General features: G+C 40.0%; 1 protein-coding gene across 1 annotated transcript; it reads right to left on the bottom strand.

The window, feature by feature from the left end:
- Nucleotides 1–46: 46 nt before the first annotated feature.
- On the bottom strand, nucleotides 47–27963 carry LOC126086218 (vomeronasal type-1 receptor 2-like). Its single transcript, XM_049902387.1, has 3 exons — nucleotides 27930–27963; nucleotides 24866–25709; nucleotides 47–161 (listed from the first exon to the last, which is right to left on the bottom strand). The coding sequence occupies exons 1-3, from the start codon at nucleotides 27961–27963 to the stop codon at nucleotides 47–49; spliced, it is 993 nt and encodes a 330-aa protein (XP_049758344.1).

Below are 27963 nucleotides of genomic sequence, written 5' to 3'. Positions count from 1 at the left end.
CATGTGATGAATAAACAAACAACTGAACCTTGTGCAAAAACACAATTTACATATTTCTGGTAAAATCAGGGGGTTTTATTTGACCTATCCAGGCAAAGCAGAGCCTGGGGGCAGTGGAGTCACTGCTTATAAGAACAAAGGGGCTGACAGTTGGGAAACTGCTATTGAATAGTGTAGAGATGTTTACCAGCCACCCTGTAACACTAAAAAGAGCCACACAAACTTGGGAACTTTCACCTAAGCTCTGCCACCCAGAATTCCTGGTGCTGATGGTGACGGCCCACTCTGTGAAGATGGAAAAGAAGTTTGCATTCAAAATCATTAAGGAAATCTTTCCATATAAATGCTGCCATGGAATGCCCCTAGAGAGAATGACCAAGGTGTTGGCTACAGTCAGGTGCTTGAGAATCAAGTCTGTAGACCTTGACCTGCATTTAGTGAAGTAAAGGAAGAGAAACATTCTCCAGGATAGCAACTGTCGTCTGTAGTAAGAAAATCATTCATATTGTCAAATCCCTGGAGGACATTTTGTCAGTTCCCATAAAAATAAAACTTGTTGTTAATTCCAACTCATAGGGACCCTATAGGACAGAGTAGAACTGACCTACAGAGTTTCCAAGAAGTGGTTGGTGGGTTCGAACTGCCAACCTTTTGGTTAGTAGGTGAGCTCTTAAGCACTGCACCACCAAGGCTACTAGTGAGTTTCCAGTGACTGACATTTGTCCTCAGAGCCAGAGGGTCCTGCACGGGAAGATATGTGCAACATATGACATGTCCACTGAAATCCACTATTCCTACCCGCCATTATTCCCACTTAGAAACATTGACTCAGTAAAACTTTCTGTAAAAGTTTTCAAAGAGTTGGATGTATGACCTTTAAAAAGTACCTGTTATATAAGACTACTGCTATGAAGGCTGTACATGTGGTGACTTCTTTATTCCTCACAAATCTCTGTGGCAGGCACTACTATTACGTTCATTATAAACATAAGGAGAATTTAGGCACAGAGAGGGTAAGTGATTTGTCTAAATTCACATAATGGGTAGGTGCAGAGTGGCGACTTGAATCTGGCTGAGTAGGTTGCAAAGACAGTGCATTTAACCACTGTGCTCTACTAACTAAGCTAGTTAGCTGTGTTCTTGCTATAATGCAGCTCTGCCTTTAGTTTTCTGGTGATACCTTGTCATTTTATTTTACATTGGTATTTTATTTTATAATGTTGACTGTAACAAGCTTCCATTGATGTGTAAAAATTTATTCCAAAGGACAATATCAATTATGGATAATGATTTAAAAATCTTAATAAAATATAGATTTACTGATTACAGTAGAACGCTATAGGAACCTGCCTGATGACCAAGTTGGATTTCATGAATGCAAGATTGGATGAACATTAGAATGGCAAAAGAATGAGACATTTGCTTCTGTGCCAGAAACAAAATACATTGTCATCTATCACAGGAATTATTGGACAACTCATATCATGCCCTAAACTACGGAACCTGAAACACTAATACGTGTTTTAATAGTGGACAGTGGAAACTCAATCAGGACTATTTTCACTTCATGTACTCATCAATTAATTCATAGATTAGCTAAGTAAAAGTATTAGCAGTAATGTGAGATTCATGTGAGACAACAACATATAAGACATATATGGAAAATGAAATTTGTAAGGCATGGCATCTTGTGCATTTTGTAAATGGAAATGATTGATCTTTTAATTAATATTGGAATGTTTTTCAACCAGAGAAAACAGCACAAGATACATTTGAGCCTGACAGCTGCTGAGTGAAATTCATTATTATAAAGTTGTTTTTTCCTTAGGTGTTACTTCCCTAACTTCAAGAGGGAAAACAGGCTGCCCATAATCAACAGACCATGGATGTTTTCAGAAGACAAAATTACTATCTTCATTAGTGCATCATATACCAGTTAGAAAAAACATTTCTATTAGAGCAACAGCCATCCTATTTATGAACAGGATTAGAGGATTCATTCTGCTCTGAGTACAAATGTGGAAATATAATAGGCACAGCTATAGTAATCCTGAAAATTCTATCATTTCTATATAGTAGGCTAAAAAGCAGATTGATTTCAGAAACTATAGCCTTTCAGCATCTTAAAAATCAGGTTTCATGATCACTAAAATTGGTAAGAAACACTGTGGTGCAGTAGTTAAGCACTTGGCTGTGAACTGAAAGTTAGTGGTTCAAACCCACCAGCCACAATTCATGAAAAAGGTGCATCAGTCTGCTTCTATAAAGCTTCATACCTTGGAAGCCCTATGGGGCAGTTCTACTCTGTCGAATGAGGTGGCTATGAGTCTGAATTCAACTCCACAGCAATGGTTTTGGGTTTTGGTTTGGGTTAGATTAAAACCAAAAATCACAATTCTTGAGGATGACACTGAATGACTTTAGGAGCCATCAGGAATTGGAGTAAGCTCTGAGATCCTATCACTCTGTTCTAAGTGAGCTCAGGCTCAGGACATAGTCCTCCTTCCTATGGGGCACTGGACCAGCTTTGCACCTAGAAGATTTCCTTATTCCAATATGAACACTTACCCAGACCCTGATATGCCTCTTCCTGTATGGACTCTTCCTCTCAGACTGAAATAGGAAATACTCGCCTGACACCTTTCCGCTGAGAGGATTGTGGGCTCAGTGTGATGGTTATGATATCCAGGACAAATGTGTGAGGGAGGAAACTACACCCTGAGGTCCTGGGCTTTATTCTGTGTCCTCTCCTCCCCATAGAATTAAAATTATCATTTCACTTTCAGTGGCATTGACAGTGCAGGCTTAGAGAGCTAAGCACATCTCTGGAAAATGTTTCCCCAGTTGCTAATTACCAAAGGCAATTACAAGTTTCCAATTAGTATCTCCAAAGAGATCATGAGAGACGCTCTTCCTTGTCTGGGATCCTGGAGACAGACAGGGTCTCCTGTGGAGACAGCAGGAAATGCTAAGGTCTGACATATGGGGTACATGAGTCTCTGAATTATCTGCTCCCCTGAGAAGTTCTTCTACCTCAAGTCTTTTCTCATCTTCATCCCTTGAGATGCACTGTCATTTAAGCTATGAACAGCAAAATGGAATCAGACAAAATATCTAAGAAGGGTTTTTAGAGATATACAAATAAAAAAGAACACGATACCATTAATTTACATGAGAAATCACTGGACTCACTTGCACTACTGAATGCCAGTGAATATGGACAGTTCGTAAGAAAATGTGCTTTAGCATTATGGATACCTCCAGCAGTGAGAGGGAGCCTAAAGAGAACAATATCTGTGGAAAGTGAGGTTATGAGTCCCTCACAAATAAAAACTTCAGGATTGAAAGGTTAAACAGTTTGTATAATTACTTTAACTATCAGGAAGTCCAAGTTTACTTACTAAATTCAAAAGCATCAAGTGGTTACCACAGTCCTCTACACTTTTTTTTCACTGAATTGCCGTAAAGAAGATTAGTTGCTTTTTGTTGTTGTTAATTTTATTGTGGTGAAAATATACATGAGAAAACATATGCCATGTCAGCAATGTCTACCTGTACAATTCAATAACATTGATTACCTTCTTCAAGTTGTACAACCATTCTCTCTACCCTTTTCCATATCATTCCACCACCAAGAGCATAAACTCAATGGCCTCTAGGCAAAAACTCCCCCTTTTCCCTCTCTCTCCCACCTATGATAATCATTAATAATTTTCAGTCTCTGGACTTAATGGCCTGACTGAGACTGGAGGAACCCTAGAAGACATGGCTCCTGGACTCTCTGTTAACCCAGAACTAAAACCATTCCCAAAGCCAACTCTTCAGATAAAGAATTTGACTATAAGACATAAAATGATATTCCTGAAGAATGTTCTTATTTCAAAGAGATAAATGAGACTAAATGGACAACTCCCTCCTGGATAAGAAGGCAGAAAGGGATAGGAGTTGGTTGAATGGACGTGGGAAATCTGGGGTGGAAAGGAGAAAATTGTGGTCACATTATAGGGATAGCAACTAGGGTCACATAACAATGTGTGTATAAATTTTTGTATGAGAAACTAACTTGAGCTGTAAACTTTCACCTAAAACACAATTAAAAAAAAATAGGACTTCTGGCCAACATGGTGCCGTAAACAGAAGAATTATGCTGTCCATCCACAGCAAAGACCCAAAAAACTAATAACAAAGAAAACCGTCAGTCCTGGACCCTGTAGTGTCAAATGAAGAGATAAAGAAATCAGCCAAGTACTGAATGGAATAAGAAACTGATAGAGAACAGATAGCAAGAATAGATATGTGCAAAGGTCCTCTATCAGCAAATGGGTCAGGAATTCGCCATCTTGGACAACTATCAGAGGTCAGTGGACAGGGAGCACAGGAAAGCAGCTTCACCGAGCTCCCAGCAGGACACAGAGCACCCAGTAACAAGCCATACATGCTTTCCCACCCTCCCATCCTCTCCCTGATGCTCTACCTCCATGCTTCTTGGCTGGCAGTGGTGGTCACTTGGATTCACCCCACCCACTTTGGAGAATGTGGACAGGGAGTATGGGAAAGCAGCTTCATGAAGTTCCCAGCAGAAGACAGAGCACCTGGTAACCAGTAATATATGCTTTCCTTACCCCTACCCTTCTTCACCCCTACACTCAGTCTCCTTTGATTACCACCAGCCTCAGTCTCTTGGTCTGGAGGCAATTGCTTTGGCACCGGGCCACTTGGATTCACCCTGTGCACACTGGTCTGCTCCCTGAGTGCCATTTGTTTGTTGCCGATGTTGCTTTTTTCTGTTTCTTTTGCTTTCTTCTGTGCCTCCCACCACCTGCCACACCTTTCCCTCGAAAATCTCTCTCCATGCGCAATTTTTCTTTCATCTTGAAAGACTGTGAAGCACTGCTTGACTGGGGAACCTCTTCCTGGCCCGTGACACCATGTTGGTGGAATCCCAGGGCTTTTTTTTTTTTTTTTTTTTTGCTTTGTTCTGTTTGTTCATTTCCTTTTTCTTTTGGTAGCTTGGGAGCCCCTTCTAGCCAGGCAGCATTGCATGGCTTAGGAGCCACTCCCCCATCTGTGCAGCAGCATAGGTGAGATACCTGGGGGCATTTCTTTCATTCTTTCTTTTCCTCTTTATTCCTTTCTGTCTTTCTTCATTTCTCAGTTCTCATCTCTCTATACTTACCTTATTTTCCTGTCTCCTGAATACCTGGCTCTGTGTGACATCTATACCCGCTCTAGCCAAGCTATATCATGCAGCCTGGGAGCCACTATCTCAGTCTTTGCAGCCACACTGGTAGGACCTCTGGACTCTTTTCTTTTCTTTCCTTTTTTCCCTCCATATTTTTGTCTACTTATTTTTTCTTTTTCCCTATCTCTTTCTTTTTTTTCCTTTTTTTTTAAAAAAATCATTTCTCAGTTTCTCATCTCTCCATTCCAACAGCAAGCTCCCTTAGGACTCTTTTTGGTTTGTTTGTTTGTTTTTGGCTCCTGTTTCTCGCTCCTCTTTCTCATACCCACATTAGCGCCACACATCAGAACTTCCCCCCTCCTTGCTGCCTACTTGCACCATGCGCTGAACATCACACTCCCGAGCAGCACAGGCATGGCCTACTGGAACTGGCCCAGCACTGATTTCCAGCCCACCCTGTCAGCCCCAGTACGTGCCAGAAACAACCCATTCCAGCCCCTCCCCTTCAGCTGGACCTGCCCTGCTGCACCATAGCTGAGCAACTGGTCCTGCCCATTGGACAAGGAGGTGAAAAGTATTGTGACCACAGAGGAGTAAACAACAAAGAACACACAGCCTACCTGCTCAGACATAACCAAATAAAAAAGACAAAACAAAGAGGTCTACAATCAATAAATGAAGAAAAAATTACGGAATGTCCCGAAGATAGCAGACAATATCAAAACATATTTTTTTTAAAAAAAGGACAGGATGGTTCCAGTAGGCAAAACAGCAGATGACTTTCCAGTAGAATGAAAGGCATTAGAACTACCTGATAGGGAATTTAGATCTCTGATATTCAGAGCTATCCAAGAGTTGAAGTAAAAAGCAGACAAAAATGAGGAAAAACTAGAAAATTCAGAGGGAAAGGCAGACAAATTCATGGCAAATACAGACAAAAAAATGAAAGAAATCAGGAAAATAACACAGGAATAAAATGCCAAAATAAAATCACACCTAGAAATCATACAAAAACAACAATTAGACATCCAAAAGATAAATAACAAGATTTCAGTAATGGACAGTGTCATAGAAGGGCTGAGGAACAGGCTTGAAATGATGGAAGACAGGATCAATGAAATCGAAGACAAATACTTGGATACAACTCTGAGAAAAAATCAGAAAAAAGAATGAAGAAACCCTGAGAATTATGTGGGATACAATCAAAAGCAAACATCTGCTAGTGATTGGAGTTCAAGAACAGTGGGAGAAAATGGAAAACAAAGAGAGGACCATTGAAGGCTTGCTGACAGAAAACTTCCCTAATATCATGAAAGATGAAAAGCTGACCATCTAAGAATCTCAACAAACCCCATGTAGAATAGACCCCAAAAGAAAATCACCAAGAGATATTATAATCACACTCACTAAAACCAAAGACAAAAAAAAAAAATCCTGAGAGCAGCTCAAGAAAAACAAAAAGTCACACAGAGGGTAAACAATAAGACTAAGCTCTGATTACTCGGCAGAAACCATGTAGGCAAAAAGGCAATGGGAGGACATACATAAAACCTTGAAAGAAAAAAATTGCCAACCAGGATTAAAATATCCTGTAAAACTCTCTTTCAATGTGTTCGTTGTTGGTGAAATTAGGACATTTCCAGATAAACAGAAATGAAGGGAATATGTAAAAACCAAACCAAACTTACAAGAATTATTAAAGGGAGCCCTTCAATCTGAAAATAAACAACATCAGACCATAGCCTGAATCTAGGATGCAAGATTGTACCAGCCAGATACCAACCTAGGAAATGACCTCTCAAGGACAATCCAAAACCAAAAGAATTATAACAGGGAACCAGAGAGTTAATCTGTAAATGACAATAATGTCAGAACAATAAAAAAGGGAATAAATGCTGTAGGTATAGAACTTTCTCATGGAGAGGAAGGCAAGGTGATACCAAGTAATAATGGACTGGATCAAACCTAGGAAGATGAGGGTAAACTTCAAGGTAACCACAAAAATAGTTAACAAACCTGCTTAAACGTCTGCAGTACAAAAAAAAAAAAGCACTACAAAATGATGCAATAAACTCACACCTATCAATAATTACACTGAATGTAAATGGCCTATATGCACCCATAAAGAGACAGAGACTGACGGAATGCATTAAAAAAAAAAAAAACAGGATCCATCAATACGCTGTCTACAAGAGACACACCTTAGAAACAAGGATGTAAATTTATTAAAAATTAAAGGACAAAAAATATATATATCAAGCAAATAACTACCCAAAAAGAGCAGGAGTGGCGATACTAATCTCAGATAAAATAGACTTTAAAATAAAAATCTACCATAAGAGATAAAGAAGGTTAGTATATAATGATTGAAGGGATGCTCCATCATGAACACTTAACCATAATAAACATCTATGCACCCAATGACAGGCTCCAAGATGTATAAAACAAACTCTGACAGCACTGAAAAGAGAAATTGACAGTTCCATAACAATAGTAGGAGACTTTAACCCACCACTCTCCGTAAAGGACAGAACATGGAAAGAAACTCAGCAGAGGTACACAAGAGCTAAAGGGCACAATCAGCCAACTTGACCTAATAGACATGTATAGAATACTCTGCCAAACAGCTACAAAGAACACAATCTTTTCAAAGGTACATGAAATGTTCTCCAGAATAGACCCTGTCTTGGGCCACAGACCTACCCTCAACAAAATCCAAAACACTGAGATAAAACAAAGTATCTTCCCTGACCAAAACACCATCAAAGTAGAAACAACAACAGGAAGAGCAAGGAAAAAAAAAAAATCAATTACACGGAAACTGAATAACACCCTGTTTAAAAACCACTGGGTAATAGAAGAAATCAGAGATGGAATAAAAAAATTCCTAGAATCAAATAAGAATGAAAACACATCACGCCAATGCCTTTGGGACACAGCAAAGGCAGTGCAGAGAGGTCAATTTATACCAATAGATGCACACACTAAAAAAGAAGGAGCAAAATCAAAACATTAGCTACACAAGAAAAAATAGCAAAAGAAGCCCACAGCCACTAGAAGAAATGAAATAATAAAGATCAGAGCAGAAATAAATGAAATAGAGAATAGAAAAACAATAGAAAGAATTGACCAAAACCAAAAGTTGGCTCTTTGAAAGGATCAACAAAATCGACAGACTGACAAACTGGCCAAAATGGCAAAAGAAAAATATGAGCAGACGCAAATAACCCTAGTAAGAAATAAAATGGGAGACATTACAACAGACCCAACTGAAATAAAAAGGATCATAACAGGGCATTATGAAAAACTATACTCCAACAAATTTGAAAACCTAGAGGAAATGGACAAATTTTTAGAAACACACTATCTACCCAAACTAACACAATGATGTTGAAAATCTGAACAGACCCATAGCAAGAGAAAAGATTGAAAAGGTAATAATAAAAAAAAAATCCCAACAAAAACAAAACAAAGCCCTGGCCCAGATGGCTTCACTGAAGAATTCTACCAAACGTTCAGAGAAGAGCTAATGCCAGTACTACTCAAACTATTTCAGCACATAGAGAAGGAAACAATACTGCCAAATTCATTGTACAAGGCCAGCATAACCCTGATATGAAAACCAGGCAGACACCACAAAAATAGAAAATTACACACCAATATCTCTCATGACTATCCAAAAAAAACCCAGTGCCTTCGAGTCAATTCTGACTCATAGCGACCCTATGGGACAGAGTAGAACTGCTCCATAGAGTTTCCAAGGAGCACCTGGTGGATATGAACTGCCAACTCTTTGGTTAGCAGCCATAGCACTTAACTACTATACCACCATGACTATAGTTGCAAAAATTCTCAACAAAATTCCAGCCAATAGAATTCAGCATCATATCAAAAAATAATACACCGGGGGCGGAGCCAAGATGGAGGACTAGGCAGACGCTACCTCGGATCCCTCTTACAACAAAGACACGGAAAAACAAGTGAATCGATCACATACATAACAATCTACGAACCCTGAACAACAAACACAGATTTAGAGACGGAGAACGAACTAATACGGGGAAGCAGCGATTGTTTACAGAGCCTGGAGCCAGCGTACCAGTCAGGTACGGCACAAGCACAGAGACCTGCTCCACCCTCCTGAACTAACCCTGGGAGGGGGACCAGCCGGTTCCACGGGCGGCGTGGGACGCAGCCGGTAGGAGAAGTCCCCGGGAGGCAGTGACTGGTCTTGGAGCAGGAAGAGCAGCATCCGAGCCGGGGAACCGTCCCGCAGGGATTTGGACTGGACTCAGGTACGCCATAAACACGGAGAGTTGCTCCACCCCCCTGAACTAACCCCGGGAAGGGGACCAGCCGGGTTGCGCGGGTGGCGTGGGACGCAGCTGGTAGGAGAAATCCCCGGGAGACAGAGACTGGTATTGGAGCGGGGAGAACAGCGTCCCAGCCGGGACACTTGGTCACGGCACAAGCACGGGGAGCTGCTCCACCCATCTGAACTAACCCCGGGAGGAGGCCCAACTGGTTCTCGGGGGCGGCACAGCCACGCGGCTGGAGGGACGAGAAGTCCCCAGGAGGCAGCGACTGATTTTGGAGTCGAGAGTGCACCGTCCCAGTAGGGGAGCCTTGACGCTGGGCGTGGGGCTGGAAGCAGAGGATCTGACCGTGACTCCAGCGGGCCAGACCCCCCAGGGGCAATCTCCACACAGCCAGCCCACATAGGCGACGCGCCCTGTGGGAATCTCACATATAATAGTCATTCCAAGCAAGACAAGCAACTCTGGCTATATTCTGAGGTGCTACTCTCCTATCTCTCTGTTCCCTCCCCCACCCTCCCCAGTCGGCTTCATTAACATCTGAATAGCCTGAGCCAGAGGGAGAACTCTGATAGGGATCTGACTGCATTTTTTTTTTAGCGGATTTTCTGGAAAAACTAGTTGCCCAGTGATGGCTCGGAGACAACAATCCATATCAAACCACGTAAAGAAGCAGACCGTGACAGCTTCTCCAACCCCCCAAACAAAAGAATCAAAACCTTTCCCAAATGAAGATACAATCTTGGAATTATCAGATAAAGAATATAAAAAACTAATTTACAGAATGCTTAATGATATCACAAATGAAATTAGGATAACTGCAGAAAAAGCCAAGGAACACACTGATAAAACTGTTGAAGAACTCAAAAAGATTATTCAAGAACATAGTGGAAAAATTAATAAGTTGCAAGAATCCATAGAGAGACAACATGTAGAAATCCAAAAGATTAACAATAAAATAACAGAATTAGACAACACAATAGGAAGTCAGAGGAGCAGACTCGAGCAATTAGAATGCAGACTGGGACATCTGGAGGACCAGGGAATCAACACCAACATAGCTGAAAAAAAATCAGATAAAAGAATTTAAAAAAATGAAGAAACCCTAAGAATTATGTGGGACTCTATCAAGAAGGATAACTTGCGGGTGATTGGAGTCCCAGAACAGGGAGGGGGGACAGAAAACACAGAGAAAATAGTTGAAGAACTCCTGACAGAAAACTTCCCTGACATCATGAAAGACGAAAGGATACCTATCCAAGATGCTCATTGAACCCCATTTAAGACTGATCCAAAAAGAAAAACACCAAGACATATTATCATCAAACTCACCAAAACCAAAGATAAACAGAAAATTTTAAAAGCAGCCAGGGAGAAAAGAAAGGTTTCCTTCAAGGGAGAATCAGTAAGAATATGTTCTGACTACTCAGCAGAAACCATGCAGGCAAGAAGAGAATGGGACGACATATACAGAACACTGAAGGAGAAAAACTGCCAGCCAAGGATCATATATCCAGCAAAACTCTCTCTGAAATATGAAGGCGAAATTAAGATATTTACAGATAAACACAAGTTTAGAGAATTTGCAAAAACCAAACCAAAGCTACAAGAAATACTAAAGAATATTGTTTGGTCAGAGAACCAATAATATCAGATATCAGCACAACACAAGGTCACAAAACAGAACGTCCTGATATCAACTCAAATAGGGAAATCACAAAAACAAACAAATTAAGATTAATTAAAAAAAAAATAAAAATACACATAACAGGGAATCATGGAAGTCGATAGGTAAAAGATCACAATAATCAAAAAGAGGGACTAAATACAGGAGACATTGAACTGCCAGATGGAGAGTGATACAAGGCGATATAGAACAATACAAGTTAGGTTTTTACTTAGAAAAATAGGGGTAAATAATAAGGTAACCACAAAAAGGTATAACAACTCTATAACTCAAGATAAAAACCAAGGAAAACGTAACGACTCAACTAACATAAAGTCAAGCACTATGAAAATGAGGATCTCACAATTTACTAAGAAAAACGCCTCAGCACAAAAAAGTATGTGGAAAAATGAAATTGTCAACAACACACATAAAAAGGCATCAAAATGACAGCACTAAAAACTTATTTATCTATAATTACCCTGAATGTAAATGGACTAAATGCACCAATAAAGAGACAGAGAGTCACAGACTGGATAAAGAAACACGATCCATCTATATGCTGCCTACAAGAGACACACCTTAGACTTAGAGACACAAACAAACTAAAACTCAAAGGATGGAAAGAAGTATATCAAGCAAACAATAAGCAAAAAAGAAGAGGAGTAGCAATATTAATTTCTGACAAAATAGACTTTAGACTTAAATCCACCACAAAGGATAAAGAAGGACACTATATAATGATAAAAGGGACAATTGATCAGGAAGACATAACCATATTAAATATTTACGCACCCAATGACAGGGCTGCAAGATACATAAATCAAATTTTAACAGAATTGAAAAGCGAGATAGATACCTCCACAATTATAGTAGGAGACTTCAACACACCACTTTCGGAGAAGGACAGGACATCCAGTAAGAAGCTCAACAGAGACACGGAAGATCTAATTACAACAATCAACCAACTTGACCTCATTGACTTATACAGAACTCTCCACCCAACTGCTGCAAAATATACTTTTTTTTCTAGCGCACATGGAACATTCTCTAGAATAGACCACATATTAGGTCATAAAACAAACCTTTGCAGAGTCCAAAACATCGAAATATTACAAAGCATCTTCTCAGACCACAAGGCAATAAAATTAGAGATCAGTAACAGAAAAATCAGGGAACAGAAATCAAATACTTGGAAACTGAACAATACCCACCTGAAAAAAGACTGGGTTATAGAAGACATCAAGGAGGGAATAAGGAAATTCATAGAAAGCAACAAGAATGAAAATACTTCCTATCAAAACCTCTGGGACACAGCAAAAGCAGTGCTCAGAGGCCAATTTATATCAATAAATGCACACATACAAAAAGAAGAAAGAGCCAAAATCAGAGAACTGTCCCGACAACTTGAACAAATAGAAAGTGAGCAACAAAAGAATCCATCAGGCACCAGAAGAAAACAAATAATAAAAATTAGAGCTGAACTAAATGAATTAGAGAACAGAAAAACAATCGAAAGAATTAACAAAGCCAAAAGCTGGTTCTTTGAAAAAATTAACAAAATTGATAAACCATTGGCTAGACTGACTAAAGAAATACAGGAAAGGAAACAAATAACCCGAATAAGAAACGAGAAGGGCCACGTCACAACAGAACCAAATGAAATTAAAAGAATCATTTCAGATTATTATGAAAAATTGTACTCTAACAAATTTGAAAACCTAGAAGAAATGGATGAATTCCTAGAAAAACACTACCTACCTAAACTAACACATTCAGAAGTAGAACAACTAAATAGACCCATAACAAAAAAAGAGATTGAAACGGTAATCAAAAAACTCCCAACAAAAAAAAGCCCTGGCCCGGACGGCTTCACTGCAGAGTTCTACCAAACTTTCAGAGAAGAGTTAACACCACTACTACTAAAGGTATTCCAAAGCATAGAAAAGGACGGAATACTACCCAACTCATTCTATGAAGCCACCATCTCCCTGATACCAAAACCAGGTAAAGACATTACAAAAAAAGAAAATTATAGACCTATATCCCTCATGAACATTGATGCAAAAATCCTCAACAAAATTCTGGCCAATAGAATCCAACAACACATCAAAAAAATAATTCACCCTGATCAAGTGGGATTTATACCAGGTATGCAAGGCTGGTTTAATATCAGAAAAACCATTAATGTAATCCATCACATAAATAAAACAAAAGACAAAAACCACATGATCTTATCAATTGATGCAGAAAAGGCATTTGACAAAGTCCAACACCCATTCATGATAAAAACTCTTACCAAAATAGGAATTGAAGGAGAATTCCTCAACATAATAAAGGGCATCTATGCAAAGCCAACAGCCAATACCACTCTAAATGGAGAGAACCTGAAAGCATTTCCCTTGAGAACGGGAACCAGACAAGGATGCCCTTTATCACCGCTCTTATTCAACATCGTGTTGGAAGTCTTAGCCAGGGCAATTAGGCTAGACAAAGAAATAAAAGGTATCCGGATTGGCAAGGAAGAAGTAAAGTTATCACTATTTGCAGATGACATGATTATATACACAGAAAACCCTAAGGAATCCTCCAGAAAACTACTGAAACTAATAGAAGAGTTTGGCAGAGTCTCAGGTTATAAAATAAACATACAAAAATCACTTGGATTCCTCTACATCAACAAAAAGAACACCGAAGAGGAAATAACCAAATCAATACCATTCACAGTAGCCCCCAAGAAGATAAGATACTTAGGAATAAATCTTACCAAAGATGTAAAAGACCTATACAAAGAAAACTACAAAGCTCTACTACAAGAAATTCAAAAGGACATACTTAAGTGGAAAAACATACCTTGCTCATGGATAGGAAGACTTAACATAGTAAAAATGTCTATTCTACCAAAAGCCATCTATACATTTAACACACTTCCGATCCAAATTCCAATGTCATATTTTAAGGGGATAGAGAAACAAATCACCAATTTCATATGGAAGGGAAAGAAGCCCCGGATAAGCAAAGCACTACTGAAAAAGAAGAAGAAAGTGGGAGGCCTCACCTTACCTGACTTCAGAACCTATTATACAGCCACAGTAGTCAAAACAGCCTGGTATTGGTACAACAACAGACACATAGACCAATGGAACAGAATTGAGAACCCAGACATAGATTCATCCACGTATGAGCAGCTGATATTTGACAAAGGACCAGTGTCAATTAACTGGGGAAAAGATAGCCTTTTTAACAAATGGTGCTGGCATAACTGGATATCCATTTGCAAAAGAATGAAACAGGACCCATACCTCACACCATGCACAAAAACTAACTCCAAGTGGATCAAAGACCTAAACATAAAGACTAAAACGATAAAGATCATGGAAGAAAAAATTGGGACAACCCTAGGAGCCCTAATACAAGATATAAACAGAATACAAAACATTACCAAAAATGATGAAGAGAACCCGATAACTGGGAGCTCCTAAAAATCAAACACCTATGCTCGTCTAAAGACTTCACCAAAAGAGTGAAAAGACCACCTACAGATTGGGAAAGAATTTTCAGCTATGACATCTCCGACCAGCGCCTGATCTCTAAAATCTACATGATTCTGTCAAAACTCAACCACAAAAAGACAAACAACCCAATCAACAAGTGGGCAAAGGATATGAACACACATTTCACTAAAGAAGATATTCAGGCAGCCAACAGATACATGAGAAAATGCTCTCGATCATTAGCCATTCAAGAAATGCAAATTAAAACTACGATGAGATTCCATCTCACATCAGCAAGGCTGGCATTAATCCAAAAAACACAAAATAATAAATGTTGGAGAGGCTGCGGAGAGATTGGAACTCTCATACACTGCTGGTGGGAATGTAAAATGGTACAACCACTTTGGAAATCTATCTGGCGTTATCTTAAACAGTTAGAAATAGAACTACCATACAACCCAGAAATCCCACTCCTCGGAATATACCCTAGAGATACAAGAGCCTTCATACAAACAGATATATGCACACCCATGTTTATTGCAGCTCTGTTTACAATAGCAAAAAGTTGGAAGCAACCAAGGTGTCCATCAACAGATGAATGGGTAAATAAATTGTGGTATATTCACACAATGGAATACTACGCATCGATAAAGAACAGTGACGAATCTGTCAAACATTTCATAACATGGAGGAACCTGGAAGACATTATGCTGAGCGAAATTAGTCAGAGGCAAAAGGACAAATATTGTATAAGACCACTATTATAAGATCTTGAGAAATAGTAAACCTGAGAAGAACACATACTTTTGTGGTTACGAGGGGGGGAGGGAGGGAGGGTGGGAGAGGGTTTTTTATTGATTAATCAGTGGATAAGAACTGCTTTAGGTGAAGGGAAAGACAACACTCAATACATGGAAGGTCAGCTCGATTGGACTGGACCAAAAGCAAAGAAGTTTCCAGGATAAAATGAATGCTTCAAAGGTCAGCGGAGCAAGCGCGGGGGTCTGGGGAACATGGTTTGCGGGGACTTCTAAGTCAATTGGCAAAATAATTCTATTATGAAATCATTCTGCATCCCACTTTGAAATGTGGTGTCTGGGGTCTTAAATGCTAACAAGCGGCCATCTAAGATGCAGCAATTGGTCTCAACCCACCTGGAGCAAAGGAAAATGAAGAACACCAAGGCCACACGACAACTAAGAGCCCAAGAGACAGAAAGGGCCACATGAACCAGAGACCTACATCATCCTGAGACCAGAAGAACTAGTTGGTGCCCGGCCACAATCGATGACTGCCCTGACAGGGAGCACAGCAGAGGACCCCTGAGGGAGCAGGAGATCAGTGGGATGCAGACCCCCAATTCTCATAAAAAGACCAGACTTAATGGTCTGACTGAGACTAGAAGAATCCCGGCGGTCATGGTCCCCAAACCTTCTGTTGGCCCAGGACAGGAACCATTCCCGAAGACAACTCATCAGACATGGAAGGGACTGGACAATGGGTAGGAGAGAGATGCTGATGAAGAGTGAGCTATTTGTATCAGGTGGACACTTGAGACTGTGTTGGCATCTCCTGTCTGGAGGGGGGATGGGAGGATAGAGAGAGAGGGAAGCAGGCAAAATTGTCAAGAAAGGAGAGACTGAAAGGGCTGACTCAAGAGGGGGAGAGTAAGTGGGAGTAGGGAGTGAGATGTATGTAAACTTATATGTGACAGACTGATTGGCTTTGTAAACGTTCACTTGAAGTTTAATAAAAGTTATTAAAAAAAAAAAATCAGATTCCCCTAGAACCCCAAAGAGAATGGTGAAAAGGAAAACAATGCCATTTACAATAGCCCCCCCGCAAAAGATAAAATACTTAGGAATAAATCTAACCAAGGACATAAAAGACTTAGAAAATTACAGAACACTACTGCGAGAAACCGAGAGACCTACATAAATGGAAAAACCTACAATGCTCTTGGATAGGAAGACAACATTGTGAAAATGTCAGTACTACCCAAAGTGATAGATATAATGCAATCGTAATCCAAATCCCAACAGAATTCTTCACTGAGATGGAAAAACTATCTTTATATGGAAGGGAAAGAGGCCACGAATAAGTAAAGCTTTATTAAAAAAAAAAAAAAGAACAAAGTAGGAGGTAAAAAAAAAAAAATAATAATACACCATGACAAAGGAGGATTCATATCAAGTAAGCAAGGATGGTTCAACATTAGAAAATCAATCAGTGCAATGCACCACATAAAGAAAGGAAAGAAAAGAATCACGTCATCATCTCAATTGGTGCAAAAAAGGCATTTGACAAAGTCCAACACCTATTCCTGATAAAAACTCTCAAGAAAATAGGTATAAAAGGGGAATTTCTCAATATAATAAAGGGCATCTATGCAAAACCAATGGCCAACATCATTCATAATGGAGAGAGGCTGAAAACATTCCACTTCAGAACAGGAACAAAACAAGGATGTCCTTTATCAGCACTCCTATTTAACATTGTGCTGGAAGTTCTACCTAGAGTAATAAGGCAAGAAAAAGAAATAAAGGGCATCCAAATTGGTAATGAAGAAGTTAAACTCTCCCTATTTGCAAATGGTATGATACTGTACATACAAAACCCAAAAGACTCCATAAGAAAACTACTGGAACTACTCAGTGGAGTAGCAAGATATAAGATAAACATTCAAATATCAGTTTGGATTCCTACAGAGCAATAAAGAGAACAATGAAAAGGAAATCATGAAAACAATACCATTTATAATAGCCACTAAAAAAAAAAAAGAAAAACTTAGGAATAAATCTAACCAGGGATGTAACGAACTATACAAAGAATACTACAAAACATTACTGCAAGAAACCAAAAGAGATCTACATAAATGCAAAAAAAAAAAAAAAATACCACACTCATGGATAGGTAGACTCAACATAGTGGAAATGACAATTCTACCCAAAGCGACTTACAAATACAATGCAATCCCCATCCAAATATCAACAACATTCTTTAAAGAGATGGAAAAACTTATCATTAACTTTATATGGAAAGGGAAGAAGCCCTGGATAAGTAAAGCACTATTGAAAAAGAAGAATAAAGTAGGAAGACTCACACTACCTGAGCTCAGAACCTACTATACAGCTATGGTAGGCAAAACAACCTGGTGCTGGTACAACGACAGATACAATGACCAAGGGAACAGAATTGAGAACCCAGATGTAAACCCATCCACGTATGTCACCTGATCTTTGACAAGGGCCCAAAGTCCATCAAATGGTGAAAAGACAGCCTTTTTCAGAAATGGTACTGGCAAAACTGAATGTCCATCTGTAAAAAAAAAAAAAAAGAAAGAAAGAAACAGAACCCATACTTCACACCATACACAAAAACTAATTCAAAATGGATCTAAATATAAGACCTAAATATAAAGCCCCAAACTATGAATTTCATAGGAGAAAAAATTGGATCAATGCTAGAGGCCCTAATACATGGCATTAACAGGATACAACACACAAACTCCAGAAGATAAGCTAGATAACTGGGATCTTCTAAAAATTAAACACCTGTGCTCATCGAAAGACTTCACCAAAAGAGTAAAAAGAGAACTTACAGACTGGGAAAAAATTTTGGCTATTATAAATCAGACAGAGGTCTAACCTCTAAACTCTACAAGAAAATTCAACACCTCTACAACAAAAAGACAAATAATCCAATTAAAAAATGGGCAAAAAAACAGACACTTCACCAAAGAAGAGATTCCAGCAGCCAACAGACACATAAGGAAATGCTCTTGATCACTAGCCTTTAGAGAAATGCAAATCGAAACCACAAATAAATACCATCTCACCCCAGCATTACTAGCACGAATCAAAAAAAAACAGGAAATAACAAATGTTGGCTGGGTGCAGGGAGATTAGAATGCCTATGCACTGCTGGTGGGATTGCAAAATGATACAACCATTTTGGAAAGGGATATGGTGCTTCCTTAGAAAGCTAGAAACAGAAATACCACATGATCTAACAATCCCACTCCAAAGAATATATCCTAGAGTCATAAGAGTTGTCACATGAATGGACACATGCACACCCAAGATCATTGCAGCATTGTTCACAATAGCCAAAAGATGGAAATAACCTGGAAGCCCATTTAACAGATGAATGGATAAACAAACTGTGGTACATACACACAATGGAGTATTACGCAAAGATAAAAAGACAACGATGAATCTGTGAAGCATCTCATAATATGGATCAATCTGGAGGGCATTATGCTGAGTGAAATAAGTCAATCACAAATGGGCAAATATTGTAAGAGACCACTACTGTAAAAACTCATGAAAAGGTTTACACACAAAAAGAAACAGTGTTTGATGGTTATGAGGCAGGGGATGGGTGGGGGTGGAAAAATACTAAATGGGCAATAGGTAGTAATTTTGGTGAAGGGTAAGACAGAACACAATACTGGGGAAGCCAGCACAACTTGTACAAGGCGAGGTCATGGAAGCTCCATAGACACATCCAAACTCCCTGTGGGACCAAATTGCTGAGCTGATGGTTGTGAGGATCATGGTCTCAGGGAACATCTAGCTCGAATGGCATAACATAGTTTATAAAGAAAATATTCTACATCCTACTTTGGAGAGTAGCATCTGGGTTCTTAAAAGCCTGTGAGTGGCCATCTAGGATACTCCACTGGTCTTATTCCTTTGGGAACAAGGAAGAATGAAGAAAACTAAAGATCAAGGGAAAAGTTAGTTTAAAGGACTAATGGACCACATCTACCACGGCCTTTACCAGACTGAGTCCAGTACAACTAGATGGTGCCCAGCTACCACCACTGACTGCTCTGACAGGGATCACAATAGAGGGTCCCAGGCGGAGGTGGAGAAAAATGTAGAACAAAATTGTAACTCAAAAAGAAAAACCAGACTTCCTGGCCTGACAAAGACTGAAGAAACCCTGAGAGTATGGCCCCTGGCCACCGTTTCAGCTCAGTAATCAAGTCACTCCTGTGGTTCACCCTTAGCCAAAGATTGGACAGGCCCATAAAACAAAACAAGACTAAAGGGGCACATCAGCCCAGGTGCAAGGACTAGAAAGCAGGAGGGAACAGGAAAGCTGGTAATAGGGAACCCAAGGTTGAGAAGGAAGAGTGTTGAAAAGTTGTGGGGTTGTTAACCAATGTCATAAAACAATATGTGTACTAACTGCTTAATGAGAAACTGATTTGTTCTGTAAACCTTCACCTAAAGTACAATAAAAAAATTAAGAAAAAATAATCTTTGGTTTGTATGTATTTCCTTGTATCATATCAGTGAGATCAGACAGCACTTGTCCTTTGTGACTGACTTACCTTAAAAAAAAAAAAATTTTTTTTTTTTTCCAAGGTTCATTCATGTTGTGCAAACTTCAGGACTTCATTTCTCTTTATGGCTGACTAGTAGTATTCCATTGTGCGTATTTACCACATTTTGTTTAGCTATTCTTCTATTGATGGACACAAAGGCTTCTTAAGGCTGGGAGAGGAAGCAAAAAGGAGAATAACACATGGCCTCTTCTGTACCTTCTGATCAATTTGATACTACCACCCATCTGGCATAGCTGGATCCTCTCTTCTTCTCTGGGCCTCTCTGTTTTTACCTACATCCTGTCAACTCATCTTAAATATACTTTGTGGAGGCAGGGCCAGGAAACCCTGGTGGCGTAGTGGTTAAGTGCTACGTTTGCTAACCAAGAGGTCAGCAGTTTGAATCCACCAGGCCCTCCTTGGAAATTCTATCGGGCAGTTCTACTCTGTCCTATAGGGTCGCTATGAGTCAGAATCAACTCGACGGCAGTGGGTTTGGTTTTGGTTTGGAGGCAGGGCCAAGACGGTGGAGTAGTCAGACACTTCCTGTGGTCATTCTTACAACAAAGACCTGAAAAAACAACAGTATCAATTATATATGACAATCTAGCAGTCCTGAACATCAAAGACATAATTGGGGAGTTGGACTGAGCAGCAGGAAGAGGGAGACACAGCTCAGAAGCAGCGAGGATTTGTCAGATCTGATCTGGCTGGCAACCTACAGGCTGGATTTGTTGGCACATGTGGGCTGAGGTAAACAGTAGTGCCCAGGACACACTTTCCACAGCAGGACAAATGGAGTAACAGAGAATCTGCTCAAGTCTCCTGAACAAGGGAGAAGCAACGCCGCATTGGTGGAAGTTAAGTACAAGTGTCCAACCTCCCCCTAGAGGATCAAAAAAAAAAAACCCTTCCACCCCTGGGAAGTACCTCTCTCCTATTTACCTGCCCCCTCCCACTCTGCTCCAGTCCCAGCCCAGCTTCCATGAATGCTGTGCCCCCTGGGCTGAAAGTAGGACCCATTGGGCATAAGGCATGCCTCAACAGAATCTAAAGCTTCAAAGTATTGCAAAGCACCTTTTATGCCCATAAAGCCATAAAAGTAGAAATCAATAACAGAAAAGCAAGGGGAAAAAAAAAATCAAATACATGGAAACGGAACAACACTTTGCTCAAAAACTACTGGATTATAGAAGAAATTAAGGATGGAATACAGAAATTCACAGAATCAAATGAGAATAAAACACATCCTAGCAGAACCTCTGGGACACAGCAAAAGCAGTGCTCAGAGGTCAATTTATAGCAATAAATGCACACGTTCAAAGAGAAGAAAGGGCCAAAATCAAAACATTAACCCTACAACACGAACAAATAGAAAGAGAGCAGCAAAAAAAAAATAGACTTTGGAAAAACTAGTTATAGTACTCATAACCCAAATATCATCTGTGGCTATCTTCACCTCCTTAGAATTCTGGGCTCTGACCCCTATATTTCCAAGGCCTGGGAAGTTTGACGTTATCCCAGGATTTAATTCTGATTGTTACCTGCTTTCTTTCAGTGTCGTTCCATTGAGAAACAAGGAACTGAAGGTGGGGCTGGGAATCCTCCTGCTTTATCAGCAGTAGAAGTCCTACCCATTCCCTCAGGACCTGCCACTGGATGGCATAACTGGTTGTTCCTCTGTCCAGGGGTGATGCTTATTGATGTCCTGAGCAATATTACCTATTCATGGCATCCAGCTTGGGCAGGAATGCTTCCCGTGTTGTCTTCCACATCCTTAGAGCTTGACCTGTGGGTGGCTCACTGTCTAACCACAAAAATGAGGCCCTCCCTCCCATAGTGGGAGTTTCATCTAAGGCTCTAATAGACTCAGGAAGAAAAACTGCCAAGTGGCAGAAATTTGGCAAACCAGTCAGTGTTTTTATTTGTTCTTTAAGGAGGCTGTTTTCCTTTCAATTATTCCTGCCCCCTGAGGATTATAAGGTAGAGGAAGGGCCAGTCTAGACCTTGTTTCTTGGCTCATTACTGCACAACCCACCCAAGGGGGCCATATAAAGTGAGTACCATGATCGCTGTTAATTTCTTTAGGAGTGCCGTACCTGGATATTAGTTTTCTTAACTGGAAATTGTGTCAATCTGATAGGGTCTTACAGTAGAGAAAGCTTGGAGTAATGCACGGTGGGTATCCACACAAGTGAGAGCAAATTGACATCCCTTACTTTTAGGCAGAGGGCCTATATAATCAATTTGCTAACTCTTACAAGGAACCGTTATATTGGCCCCCTTTAATATGCCATGTCTTCACTTAAGTGGAGTTAGCTTTTGGAGCAACATAGTGAATGCACTGTCCCACATTTCTTACGCATCCACATAGCTATATCTAGATTATCAGTGGGGACAATGGCTCTTACATTGCTGCTAGGGAGCTACTTCTTCATTGCCCATTGGGGAATTCACAGTGTGTCCTGCGACATGATACACAGTTACTTGAGATCCAGATCATGCAGCTTGTCCCAGATGTCTTGCTATAGTTCTTGCCCCCACAGGGGTCTTCCATTAATTTCCCAACAATCCTTTCCCATTGGGGTATCCACAGAGGGAGGCCTTTCATTACTGCCCAAGAGTCAATAAAAATAATTAAGGGATGAGGATTTTGGGTGATTCTAGCTACAAAAAAAAAAAAAAAAAAACCAGTGCTGTCGAGTTGACGAGGATGCCCTTAATTTGGCCCTTTGACTATTGCACCCAGCACCCATTTCCATCCAGATGGTGTCAGTAGCAAGCCTGATAGCAAAAAGGTCACCACTCGGGGGGCAGGGCTGCACACTATCTGTGTAGGCCTACCCCTACCTTGACACACCTATTTAATTGGTGCCTTCCAACTGCATTCTCTTTTTTTTAAGGTACTATTTGATTTCTTTACACTTTTTAAAATTGTGATAAGTTTGTATATACCCCATGCCGTCGAGTCGATTCTGACTCATAGCGACCCTATAGGACAGAGTAGAACTGCTCCATTAAGTTTCCAAGGAGCGCCTGGTGGATTCGAACTGCCGACCCTTTGGTTAGGAGCCGTAGCACTTAACCACTATGCCACCAGGGTTTCCAAGTTTGTATATATATACACACACACACATATAACAGACTTTTGCCATTTCAAAATATTTTACATGTACAACTCAGTGACATTAATTTCTATAACCAAGGTGTTAAACACTTGTCACTGTTTCCAATGAACAGAATCTTAGTCCGCCCCTCCCCACGCCCCAAGAAATGACTGTCTCTTTTCCCTTCCCTCTCACCCCTGGTAAGGATTCATAACCTCTGATCTTTATATATTTCCTTATTCTGTATCTTTTATATAACTGGGATCATATAATATTTGTGACTGATGTTTTACTCGCTATATTATTTTGAATTCAGTGTACACGTCTGCTTATGTTTTTCTTTCTTATCTTACATTTTATTTTTCCAATATTTACTTGAAAATAGGTTTAATGTCTGCAGTCCCTGGTTAATGAACATCCAACTTATGAACCACTCCTACTTAAGAAAATGCTCCCATAAAACCTCTTGTATTAAAATCTGCGTTAAATACAATGGTTCGTAATAACGAGCGCATGCACTACTTTGTGACACTCATAAAACATTGCACAGTTTAAAAGTGTTTCTTAAGTGTTTATATGCCCAAAAGGTTAAATACATATTATATACTAAGGCAAACATTTGACTAACTGATGCTAAACAAGAACTGAATGTACCTGTTTAAACTTACCCACAAATTCAACTTAAAGACAGACTTAGGAATGAATCTTGTTCGTAACTTGGGGACTGCCTGTATACAAAACTTTCTGCAGGGGTGTGATTATATTTCAAATAGCCACCATTTCTCTTAGGATGTAAAGTATAAATTCAGAACCTGGACTCCAGTTCCTTCAGTAACATTAACCTAATTTTTCTTGAAATTTATATAGGCCAGTTACTTACAATATTAAAATATAGGGCCATACCCCTCTCCAGGATACCAGTTTCCCTAAGGTCCATCCCAGGTGATACTCCTATTTTATGAAACTGACCTTAAATTTCCAAGTCCAGTTAAATTTGTGGAAAATATTATATTTTGGATTAAAAATACGTGCTCAGAGACAATTCTAGTAATTCCACATTATTTCATCAGTCTTGGAGAAGTACAGCCAGAATGCTCCTTAGAAGAAAGGATGGGCAGACTTGGTTTTACTTTCATTGGACACATCATCAGGAGGGACCAGCCACTGGAGAAGGACTTCGTGCTTTGTAAGGTAGTGGGTCAGCGAAAAAGATGGATACCCTCAATGAGACAGATTGACATAGTGGCTACAACAACGGGCTCAAACATACCAACAATCGTGAGGATGCTGCAGGAGCAGGCAAAGTTTCGTTCTGTTTTACATAAGGTCATTATGAATAGAAGTGACTCGATAACAACTAACAAGAACAACCACCACGTTATTTCAGGATTAACTGTTTTATTATAGCACAGGCTCTGAACGTCTCCACTGCAACCATTAATAAAATACAACTCTAGAAGTTCTTATATAACACTGACATCAGGATTCACTTACTATTGCAACTATTATTTACTGTTTATCATCGGGGCATAGCCTCAGTCTGCCTAGTTCACCACTCTTTCTGCAGTGAGACTAGCCAGTAATTGTTCTTAAGGTTCTGTGTGGGATGAGTTCATCAATGACTGAACATTGTGCAAAATATAGTATTATCTATTTCTTAGGAGAGATAAAAAAAATATTCCTTCCACAGCAGACAGAGCAAAGTCTCAGTACACGGGAGTCACTGCTCAGGAGAACAAAGGGGCTGACTGTTGGGAAACACGCCGTGATTAACGCAGACATGTTCACCAGCCACCAACTGGGATTATCAAAGAGAGCTAAATAAGCACAAATAATGGAAGAGAGGGCATAAAATGACACAAAGATGCTCACCAGGACAAGGATACTTTGGGTGGCTCTGGTCTCAGCAGAGGACCTGGGGGAGATGTTGTTCCTATGAATGTGTTGGACCCTCTGCTTGTGTCTGTACAGGATGAAAACCATGGAGCCACTGGCCCAGGATATGAATCCCAAACAGAAAACATCATGGGAGGATATCAATGCTGCATAGAGTGAGAATGTCACATCGTAATTTTGTGTAGTAGAGCAGTATTCCAGTACAGTTTTCTTTGTGATGGTATTGTTGCTCCATTTCCCAGACACATAGATAGGAAAAATGGCATTGACCAGCATGTGTAGTGTCCAGCAGAGGATACTGGAGGGACTGATGTACTTCAGGGCTTTTAGTTTAAGCCCTGCCCACCTGGAGTGCATAGGGCTGATGGTGATGGTCTGGAAGACACTCAAGAGGCAGGTGGTACAAATGGACACACCCCTGGCCACCCTTTGAAGATATAAAACAAGTTTGCATCCAAAATCATTGAGGAAATGTTTTAACCCAAAAGCAAGCATTGTCTGGGGGACTCCTATAGAGAGAATGGCCAAGGAGTTGGCTACAGTCAGGTGCCTGAGAATCAAGTCTGTGGACCACGACCTGCATCCATAGAAGTGAGGGAGGATGTAATGAATCGTGAGTGAGAAATTCCCCAGGAATCCAACGACCATCTGGAATAGGAGAATCATTGCTATTTTCAAATCCATGGAGTTTATTCTGTCATTTTCCAGGGCTTGAGATTGAAATTCAGAGTGTTCTGCGTGTAATATAATCTGTGGCCTACATTGCTTATGGAAAAATAAAATACAAAATTTTCCACTTACCGTTACTTCACTATGAGTATTAATTTGTAAATATATTTTCTTTTGTTAAGAGATTCCCAATATTTTCTGTGTTTCTTTTTGTAGGATTCACAAAGTTTTGGTCACTGTTTTGAATACTTTACCTGTTCTAAATTATTTAGTATTCACAACTCTATGAGTTAGGAGCTAATATTATTTTTCTTTGTCAGAAAAAGAGAATTTAGCCACAGGGAGCCTAAGTGACTCATAGGAAAATCCTAGAGTCAGGATTTGAACCTGGGTAATTTTTTAACCTAGTTGCTGGAGCCCTGGTGTCTCAGTGGTTAAGAGCCCAGCTGTTAACCAAAAGATTGGCTGTTCAAGTCCACCAGCCACTCCTTGGAAACCCTATGAGGCAGTTCTACTCTTATAGGGCAGCTATGAGTTTGAATCAACTTGATGGCAGTGGGTAATCTGGTTGTAATGACATTGGTTTTTCTACTGTGCTATTTTATCGTAGTGCTCTTGTTGTGTACTTCAAATAATCCAAATACCTGTTGTATTTTAAATATAGTTTATGACTTTAGTTGTTACAATTTCCCATTTTGTCTAAGTGTTCTGCAGACCAATCGCACTTCTAAATCAACTTAGAGGTCTTAGTAAATTGTAAATGCCCTGATTAATTTTTCATGACTGAACTGGATTTATTCAGGAAATATTAACATCGTTACAGAATCATTAAAAAAAATTGGGGGGGGGCCAGGAATTAAAATACAACTACACGCATCACAGAAATTGTTGTACAAAAGTATGCGGTGGTCCAAATTATAGCACATGTAACGTAAATAAGGGGTAAAAACTAAGTTAACCCTCATCAAAGAGCATGTAACCAAATATTTGTTGTTTTTTAAAATTGAACAGAAACTATAATTAATATTTGTTTCAGAAAAGATCAAAACATAAGACAAATATGCAACATTATAAAAAAAAAATCTATTTTACCAATTGCAAGCCTGATACACAGTGTCTGATAAGAGTTAGATAATTCAATTAGCTCCAGCATACCCATCACTACATTGTAAAGTGTTTACAGAAATAATTGTAGTGCCCCTGAAAATTTCTTTGTGATTTTCATGTACCGTATCAAATGGCAGACTAAATTTAAAATCATAACACTGAAGCACCACAAAATTGAGTTTTTGATGCCACTTGAATCAAATTCCAAGAACCACCTTTCCTGAGGATATCGTGAAATTACCATAGGAGCAGCCAGGGATAGGTGTCATGTCTCAGACCTCCAGTCTCCCTCTGTGATGGTTAATTGTATGTCGCCTTGGCTGGGCCATGATTCTCAGTGTTTTGGCAGTTGTATAATGTTGTGATCACTTCTCTGCTGAAATTTGATATGTGATCAAACCTGTGATGGAATCTGCTGAGGGATACCTCCAGAGGCTGGGTGTGTGGTTGCTCACTGCCCCCTCAGCCTTCATCTCTCTGCCCTCTACTGCTTACTTCCTTCCTGCTCACCTTGCCAAGGTTTTCAGCTTGTTCTGGATCCTGCAGCTGCCTCTTGTTTATCTGACCTGTGCTTCTTGGGACATGACCTAGCAGCTTACCTGACAATCTTGGATTCTTTGATCTTCACAGCCTGTAAGCAAGAGTCCTGCTCTCCGACCTACCGATCTTGGGTTCACCAGTCCTGCAGCTACATAAATCAGGAGAAGACTTGTGGTCTTGCCTGCCGGTCTTGGAATTTGTCGACCTTCACAGCCTGTGAGCAAGAGCCCTGCTCTCCAACCTGCTGATCTTGGGTTCACCAGCCCCTGTGGCTACGTGAATCAGGAGAAACCTATGTCCTGATTCATGACTTGGGCCATTTCAGCCTCTACAATTATGTGAGCTGTTTCCTAGATATAAATTTCTCTCTCTATATATATTTATATGCTTTACTGGTTTTGCTTCTTTAGAGAACCCAGCCTCAGACATCTTACCAAAGCTGAACTCATGCCTCAGGAGTTGTTGTCCTTCCTGTGTGACACTAGCACTGGGTCAGTCTGTACCCAGAGAAATCCTTTTCCAGATGTTATCACTCACCCAGTTCCTGATCCTCCTTTTTTTCTTCTAGAACCTGCATTTCAGGCTGAAATAGAAAATACTCACCCGACTCCTACCTATTGCCAGGACGATGGGCTCAGTGATAGTCAT

The sequence above is a fragment of the Elephas maximus genome, chromosome 11, assembly GCF_024166365.1.
Source record: "Elephas maximus indicus isolate mEleMax1 chromosome 11, mEleMax1 primary haplotype, whole genome shotgun sequence".
NCBI lineage: Eukaryota > Metazoa > Chordata > Mammalia > Proboscidea > Elephantidae > Elephas > Elephas maximus.
Note: the sequence above shows the minus strand (reverse complement) of the source record. Positions and strands in the feature narration are given on the sequence as shown.

Bases quoted from the DNA above. Each gene is read 5' to 3' on its own strand.
- LOC126086218 (XM_049902387.1), bottom strand. From the start codon at position 27,963: ATGACTATCACTGAGCCCATCGTCCTGGCAATAG. The intron at 25,710-27,929 runs GTAGGAGTCGGG...TTCAATCTCAAG, and splicing joins GCCCATCGTCCTGGCAATAG to CCCTGGAAAATGACAGAATA. The intron at 162-24,865 runs GTGTTTCCCAAC...ACTATTCAATAG, and splicing joins ATGTCTGCGTTAATCACGGC to CAGTTTCCCAACTGTCAGCC.